The sequence below is a fragment of the Terrapene carolina genome, unplaced genomic scaffold (genome assembly GCF_002925995.2).
Source record: "Terrapene carolina triunguis isolate 2854851 unplaced genomic scaffold, T_m_triunguis-2.0 Scaffold58, whole genome shotgun sequence".
NCBI classification, from domain to species: domain Eukaryota; kingdom Metazoa; phylum Chordata; order Testudines; family Emydidae; genus Terrapene; species Terrapene triunguis.
In genome coordinates, this window is record NW_020664409.1 from 33,596,054 (window position 1) to 33,604,355 (window position 8,302).

At 37.9% G+C, this 8,302-nt stretch overlaps 1 protein-coding gene across 1 annotated transcript in view; it reads right to left on the bottom strand.

Annotated features, from left to right (window-relative positions):
• Window positions 1-249: 249 nt before the first annotated feature.
• CLUL1 (clusterin like 1) overlaps window positions 250-8,302 on the bottom strand; it is a 12,948-nt gene continuing 4,895 nt past the window's right edge. Inside the window, exons 4-7 of the mRNA XM_029913470.1 lie at window positions 6,293-6,737; window positions 3,619-3,756; window positions 1,815-2,029; window positions 250-429 (exon numbers count right to left, since the gene is read on the bottom strand). Of these exons, the coding sequence (XP_029769330.1) occupies window positions 250-429; window positions 1,815-2,029; window positions 3,619-3,756; window positions 6,293-6,737 (978 nt within the window). The remainder of the gene's footprint in view (window positions 430-1,814; window positions 2,030-3,618; window positions 3,757-6,292; window positions 6,738-8,302) is intronic.

Below are 8,302 nucleotides of genomic sequence, written 5' to 3' on the forward strand. Positions count from 1 at the left end.
CTAATATATAATATAAGTGTGGTCTATGGATATTAGCATGACAGGTCTGAATTTTACAGACCAAAACACTGAGCATTTGGTTTTATTTTTCATATCACTTTTATCTTCCATCTATCTAATGGAGAGACAGGCATAGACTGTATCATGGACCTAATCCTATTCCATCTTAAATCCGTTGCAAAGCAGAAAAAATAGATGGATGCTACTAAGTTTTAAATTTACTATACAAAGAGAAACAACTTACCATCCTTAAAAATTCTGCTTGTAAAGTTGTAAAGCTTTTCCAGCTACATATTCAATGAATTCAGAGCTCCCTATAACTAAATCATGAGGAACCTTAATTGTGAAAGTAGGTGAAGTCAGAATATTCACATGCACCACTGTTTCATTCAGACTGGAAGAATCTGTTCCTTGGACACTTGGTGACACCTGAAATAGAATAGCCTGGTTTGGTTACTGTAACCCAGTACACTTCGTCAATTTGTTAATACCTGTTTTGCATCCTCTCACTTTTAGAATGAAAAATGAAAAGGGAGGGCCTTTTTAAACATGGGTATTTTCATCTAGTGGCTTTCTTCTGAAGTGAGCAGTAGCTTTTTAGGTTCATGTCAATATACATTTTGGCGGGGGTGGCAATAATGCAGGGGTGGCAATAATGCACTGCACCATCATGATGGAAATGTGCACATTAGTGTTTGTACAGTGCTTTATTCATGCTAAGTATTGTTGCATTAACAAAAAACTTCTGTCCTCTTATTTCTTAGACACATGACAATGAGGGGCCCAAATTCCAAACATATAGGCATACAGGAGTCGTCCTATTAACTTCAATGGATGATTCATGTGATTAGTTACTCGTGCTGGCATGTTTACAGAATCACACTCAAGTTTTGCCTCTGTATTTCCCAAAGCAGACAATTTGAAGTCAGGCTGAAAAAAATGTTCAGAAGTATTGTTTGTCCTTTATGTTCCTGTTTTTGCATTTTTCTTAAACAAAAGGCAACTGTACTATATTGAGTCTACCAGTGTGAGGGGTTGTCTTAGGACTAAAGCCCTCAGAAACTGGAATACAGTCAATTTTTTTTACATGATCAAACCATATAATACTGGGAAAAATCAGAGCCTAGTCCTGAGAGATGCTATGGAGGAAAGAGTATGTGCTCACTGTGCAGTGGTAATGGCATAGCCAATGATTCTACATAGAGTCAATGTAGAGATAACAGCAGGCTTACAGCGGTGCTTTGCAAAAAGAGAGAAGGATTTGTCCCTATACCAGTACAAATTAGTATTATTTATTCTTGTTTTATCACCGTGTGAAAGATCTCTGGTTATTTATAGGGTATTTACTAGATTATTTTTGTGTGCCATAAAACCTATGTTGTAATAAAATTCTTTACATTTTCGATACTTGGAGCTCTAATTTTGTTATACTGATCTAATAAAGATGTATGTGTTCTGTGTTACCCCTTGGCAGAGTCTCCCTTCTTCTGGAAAGGTAATCTGGGGGCAATCAAACCTGTTAGTGCCAATTTACTCCTGTCAGACAGTGATATAGGTTGGCCCTGTCAGTTATCCATCAAACTAAAAGGATTTAGAGTAGAATAGTTTCTAATCTCTGGAGTTTTAGATCATCAAGGGATTATCAAGTATACTTAAAATCAACCTTAGTAAGAGCTTGATGTTTTAAAGACCAAAAATAACACAGAAAACACACACTATCCTCCCAACTTGTCCTGAAGCTTAAGTGTGAGTGAAATATAGAGCACAGACATCACTGTGCAGTAGTTACTTCCCTTTTAATAACTAGCCTTTACCTTTACTATATTGAAAATGTTTTCTGGTCCGATGGTCATGTTGGATAGTTCTGACACCCACCCGAACCTTTCTTTCATTTTGCTCAACAAGTAGGAAGTGTCTTCTGTGTGACGCTGAATCACCTGGAGGATCTGCTCATACTGTTCACCCGAGACATTAACCAGCTTAAAGGCTTCATCAAACTTTATGTGTAGTTCAGGGACATTTGGACAGTCTGGTTAAAAAACAAACAGACATCAAACTTTATTGGAAAGCATTCATTTTTTACACTTATGTATGTGTATAAAAGTACAGATATAGGTTCTATCTCTAGTGTGGGTTTTTTAAAAAAAATCCAAAGTAATTTTTGCTGAAGTATTTCAATGAGTTTAGGTTAGATACATGACCTAGAGTCACTTATCCTTTATGGTAACTGGACACTGTGGTATGCAAAATAAAAACCTTGCCATTACTACATATAGAGATTTATGTTAGTGTATAAATTGGCTATCATTTCCTTTAATTGCCTGTAGCTCTTTATCTGTTCATTGCAAGTGAGCCTATAATACATGCTGTTAGGTTTTATTACTGTTGAATTTTAAGGCCTAATTTTATTTCAGAGGAGCAATAAACATTAGTATGTAACTAAACTAATCTGTTACTGAACTTGTAGATGTAAGCATAATGGTAGCTTTTTAGGTTCTGTAAACAGCTATGCTCATTGCACATGAAATTAGAATTTGGCCCACAATGTACCATTAAAAACCCCTTCAGAGAACTCTTTGTGACTATAATTTTAACTTCTGTGCTAGTAAATAAAATTGGCCCAATCCTAACATCATTAAAACTCCCAGTGAAGTCTCTCAAACTGATCAGTCACATTTGTATTTCTTGTTTCTCATTCAGTATTTTGGATGGCTGTATTTTTAATTACAGAGGGGGGTGCTTATAAGGCATCACTGTGATTTTTAAGACATCACTAGTTTGGGAGAAGATGGGGTGGGGTGGCTACAGAGCAGGGCCGGCTCCAGGCACCAGCAGAGGAAGCACGTGCCTGGGATGGCACATGCTTGGGGCGGCACAATCCGGGTGGCTTTTTTTTTTTTTGCTTCGGCAGTTCGGGCTTTTTTTTCTTCTTTCTTTCTTTCTTGGGGCGGCAAAAATGGTAGAGCCGGCCCTGCTACAGAGATACCACCCAGCAGCAGGAGTCTCCATAGCAATTCTGGCTGATTCAACCAGAATTCCTCTAAAGTCTCTTGGAGACTGTGCCAGAGCTCTGCCACCCTTTTACATGGTACAATGTGCCTTCTCCATTACCACTCACCAGCTCAGCACTGCTTTCACTTTTCACTTTCACTTTGAGGAAATGAATCCCAAGTAAAATTACGCCTCGCCCTGTGCCAGAGTACACAGAACATGGGACGGTTTAGAGTCACCTTGTAACCCCTCTGCAATTTTGCACCCAGGCAGAGCCAATCACAATCTGGCCCCTTGTTTTCTCTGGAGGATGGCATCTTTACCAATAAAATATGTACTATCTTGGTGTGGAACATCACTTTGGAAATGAGGCAAGAGTGTTAACAACTGAATTATACTGACACTGTGTGGAGACATTGGGGAAGGGGAAATGAAATCATTTGGATCAACTCTGTGGCTTTTGAATTCACAGTAATAGTAAATCTGCAGAAGCTGAAATTTAATTCCAAAAATATGTAGATAGGACAGTAGAAAATTATAGCATGAATATCTGCAAAAAAGAAAGAAAGGTCACTGCTTTATCATGGACAAGGTATTATAGAAACACACTAGAAAATAACTATTTACCTCTCATCAGCTTATCCTGACATTTCTGGCATCTCTCATGAAACTGTGGGCATCCTGATGAATTCTGACGGAGCTCTTTACACAGAGCTCTCTTGTGTCCTGGTATGATCTTTGAAAACATGCCACTTTTGTCAGAATCTAGAGTGAATATACAGTATAAAGTGAGCCCACTGAAGTTAGGGGCCTGTTGATATCTTCTTATTGCTGTTTCCTACTCCATTGTTTTTTCAATAAAACTTCCAGGCCTGAATTCAAAATGAGTGAGCATAAGACCAGAACAATTGTAACCAAAGCATGCTTCCCTTGAAACAGTATGTGTCACTATCATATGATCCCTTATAAAAATATACCAAATTATTCTGCATGAAGAGTCCAAAACACTACCTATAATGTTTTGGACTATTACTGTAGAACATGGTTCTCAATCCGCAGGTTGCGACTTCCAAGGATGTAATTAACTGGTCAAGAGGGGTTGCAACCACTGTCCCTTTATTTACTGCTAGATAAGAGTGGGCTCACAAAACTGATTACTGTGATAATATGCGGTCAATTATATGGAAAGATTGAGAACCACTGCTGTAGAGTAATCTAGCTTTTTTTAAAATAAGGGATTTTCTTTTTAGACAAGTACTAGCATATATTTAGTTTAAATAATGATTGTTTCTTCTTTAACATTATAAAAATATTCTTTATATTTTAATATGTACTCTTGAAATTTTTTCATATTTTGGACTCAAGATTGCGTCCATTAAAACTAAAACTCCCTTTTCTTTTTAGAGAGCTCAGTTTTCCTTGTAGAAGTATATCTGGAATATTTTTCCATTTCTTGTCTATTTAAAGAAAAAAGCTGTCAGGGAGTTCATACCAAACTATTCATATTCATGGGCTGCAAAAGCGAGTCCATGCACTGATATTTTCTGAGTTATGTACTTTCATTTGAAATTGCCTTTAAAAAACTAATATCTTCCATAGTTGTTTGCTCTGTGTGGCTCAAAAGATTCAACCAACAGAAGTTGGTCAAATAAATGATATTACTTCACCTACATTGTCTCTTTAAAATACTGAAACATGCAAATATACTTACTTTTTTAGTTGGTCCCTTCAGTCTGCCAACCAATACATCATCAGATGTCATTTATTAGACTACTTGTTGGCTTTGATTCTGCTAAAATGGAGGTCTTTTAATAAAAAAGGTATACGTACCAAAAATGTATAATAATATATTTTTAATTATTTAAGATACACCTCTACCCCGATATAATGCTCTCCTCGGGAGCCAAAAAATCTTACCGCGTTATAGGTGAAACCGCGTTATATCGAACTTGCTTTGATCCACTGGAGTGCGCAGCCCCGGCCCCCCGAGCACTGCTTTACTGTGTTATATCCAAATTCGCGTTATATCGGGTCACGTTATATCGGGGTAGAGGTGTATTTTAAAGAACCATGACATGGTTTCAGATCTTGTCCTAAAAGATCTAAACTCTTGGTGAGTAATTTTAAAAACCAATATGCTAGAGGCCAAAGCTAAAAGTTGACCATTCCAATAATTTAGAAACATGAGTTTCGCTCTACCGGAGTGTATCATTGGATCATCTTGTCTGGTATTATGCCTCCAGTGGTGGCCTATACCTTTGATGCTTCAGAGTGAGGCAAATCAAGTCTTATAAAAAAATGCTCCCGGCCAATTGTATAATTGCCTGGTTCAACATGTGGCTTTTTGATACATATGCTGCACATGATGTCAGCTAACTCAGTGAGAAAGCAACTAACTAAAAGCACTCCCCAATCCACACCTTTTTTGTGTTTGTTTTATAGTGTACAAAGCTACAGAAAGTTACTGAGGGCAAAGAGCAAAGCTCTCGTCTTTCTCTCCCCGGTTGCTATACCTGATTCTGATCAGCTTTGCAACCCAAAGTTGCACTCTGTTTTTGCAAAGAATTACTGCTGCAGAAAGTTTGACTATCTCCTCTGCATGGTTATAAATGGAGTGCAAGAGGTGTCAACAGCCTGTCTTATGATGCTCTCTTCCACCCCCCACCCTTGAAAACTGTTGTCATCCCCTCAAAAACAAACAAACTTAGCTGTCCTAAATGAAATTCTTCCCATTTGCTGGAGCACTTCATGTCTTTGTTTCTTGTTGGCACATTAGATGCCTGTTACAGCTACAAGCAGGTCTCACAGCTGACTGACACATCTATTTCCTTACATTTTGTGAGGGCTGGTGACGTGTCTTAACCTTTTAGGAGTAATGGAAGCACATCAGCACAATATGTGGTTCTTCCTGACTAATGTTGAGATCAGATTTGTCAGTCAGCCACATGAAAATCCAAATCTGCACTGAACACCCAGGAATTCCTGCAAATGCTTTGAGAATTATTATAGGAATCAGGCTCCGTGGAGACAGTAGCATAAGCCCATAACTAGCATTCTATGGACCTGGAGGATTTGGCATTCTGTCTTTTTATTTTATTATTCCAAATTTTAATTTGGCCAATAAAGTTATGTTTGACCCATATCTGCTTATCCAAGAGGGCTTTCAGACCTTCACACAACATGTGTTATGCTATTTATAGCCTCAAACCGAATTCCTAACCATTTAATAACTATTGCTAGCACTTGTGAAAGTTTGATGTTATTGGTACCAAAGTCTGTTTTAACTTCTTCTAACACTTGCCTTTGGCTTGTTCTGGCAAATCTCTTGTACTGTCTGTGTATTCATCAAATGCTTCAGTAATCACCTCGCTGATACCTTCAAACAGAGTCTTGCTGAAGTCAAAAAATATCTGAAGGAAGCCTGGCATACCCCAGTCTTTCTGAAAACCACTGTTTCTTATAGGCTCCTCGGGGAAAGCAGGCATATAGTAGGGCTCAGTTAGGTCCAGATCAGACATGAAATATATTTGAAAAGATTGATCAAATTCTTTTTGCATCTGTTTGAAAAAAGCAAAGCTTTTATCAAATATTGTGCTCACATCCGATAACAGCTGGCTAAATAAATCTTCCATTTGTACTAACTGGGCATCTTCCTTCTCGGGCTTTTCATTTAACTGGAGATCTTTTTCTTGATCCTCATGAAAAGTAAAAGTCAATGGAGACATTTTCCTGAAAAAATCTTCAACCTGTATATGCAAAAATATATTGACTGTCAGACAAGTTATCAGATCTTCATCCGCTCAGGGCAGCTGCTATAAAGAATTTCTTCAAATGTTTAGAGATAAAGGGAATGCATCCCCAATATCTAGCCCATTTTCCAAACTATAGTCTATATTCTAAAGACTATTGAGAAATTAGTCAACAGGGTGTTAATATTTACACTAAATCCCACTAAAGAGGATGCCAGTCTTTGAACCAGTTGGCCTCTAATCTACTGAGCCATTCGGTTTGTGTTAATAGTTGCGACAGGGCCCCAAAATTAAATTTGGGCATCACCTAACAAATACTTTGGTCTTCATCTGGGAATCACCTTTGTGAGCTGCATTATAGTAATGTAGTAAATACATGTTGAACAGAAGGCAATTGTTCTTTCTCTGCTGTTCAGACATCAACAATTCTCTCACCAAGGCCCAAACCCTCAAGTTCTTACTCAGGCTACAACCTTTGAAATCAGTGGATGATTGGCCCAAGAAAGAACTAAGTAAAGTCTTCGGAATTTGGCCTCAAATACACTTTGCTTCCTTGTTTTTAAATTTGTTTTTTATCAATATAAGTTTGTCATTACAACTACCAATGTGAGGGCTTCATTGAACCCATAGAGTTCACCGTGGAGATTACCAAAATAATGCCAAAGACAGCATGATGCTACAGTGTGTGTGTATTTAAAGTAGGATACGACTCTAAAAAAATTACTTTGTAAAAATGGCATGATGGGGTTTCAAGTTTATTGTCTCTCAGTGCCTTTCAGAACAATTGTGCTCTTTTAACCAGTAAAAAATAAATAGCAAACATGCCCTCGGAGTTGAAAAGCAAACTGTGTTCTTTCTGAGTTGTGCATTAACATCAGTAACTCTGGCTAACCGAGGTGTATTCAGGTGAAATTAAGGTGTAATTAAAATGTATGCTTTGAGGTAAAGATTTTGCAGTTAGGATTTAGATAACAATTCTGTTGATGATGAACATGCCAAGAAAGAATCTTTTCTCTCAGAACTGTGTTGGCTCTGAAGTGCTAACAGGAGTTAAAAGTAGTAAAAAAACGTATCTTTGCTTCAAAAGTAGTAGACATGACATGGAATAAACACATGAAGGAGAGCTGTTGTGTAGGAAGATGCAGTTTTTTAAATGGTCACTTTACTGATCATAACCACAGTTTAAGATGTGTTGTTTCTCAGAAGAAAAACAAAAGTTGTGGCATTTTTCACAAATAGCACAAATAATTACTGAACATCTTAACTCAAATTCTACTGTGGGTTGCATCATTATAAATCTGGAGTAACTCCACTGAAGCAAATTACTCCATTATTTTAGTAGAGTCACTCCAGAGTTATACCAGTGTCACAGAACAGGCTCAATTTGCAGTGATCTGAAGCCAAATGAGATCTGTTCCGCCCAAGTCCACGGTTCCAGATCCCAATATCAAATTGTTTTTGATAACCCAATACTAATGGCATATCTGCCCATTCAGGGCCGGCTCCAGGCACCAGGCAACCAAGCTGGTGCTTGGGGCGGCACCTGGAGGGGGCGGCGCGGC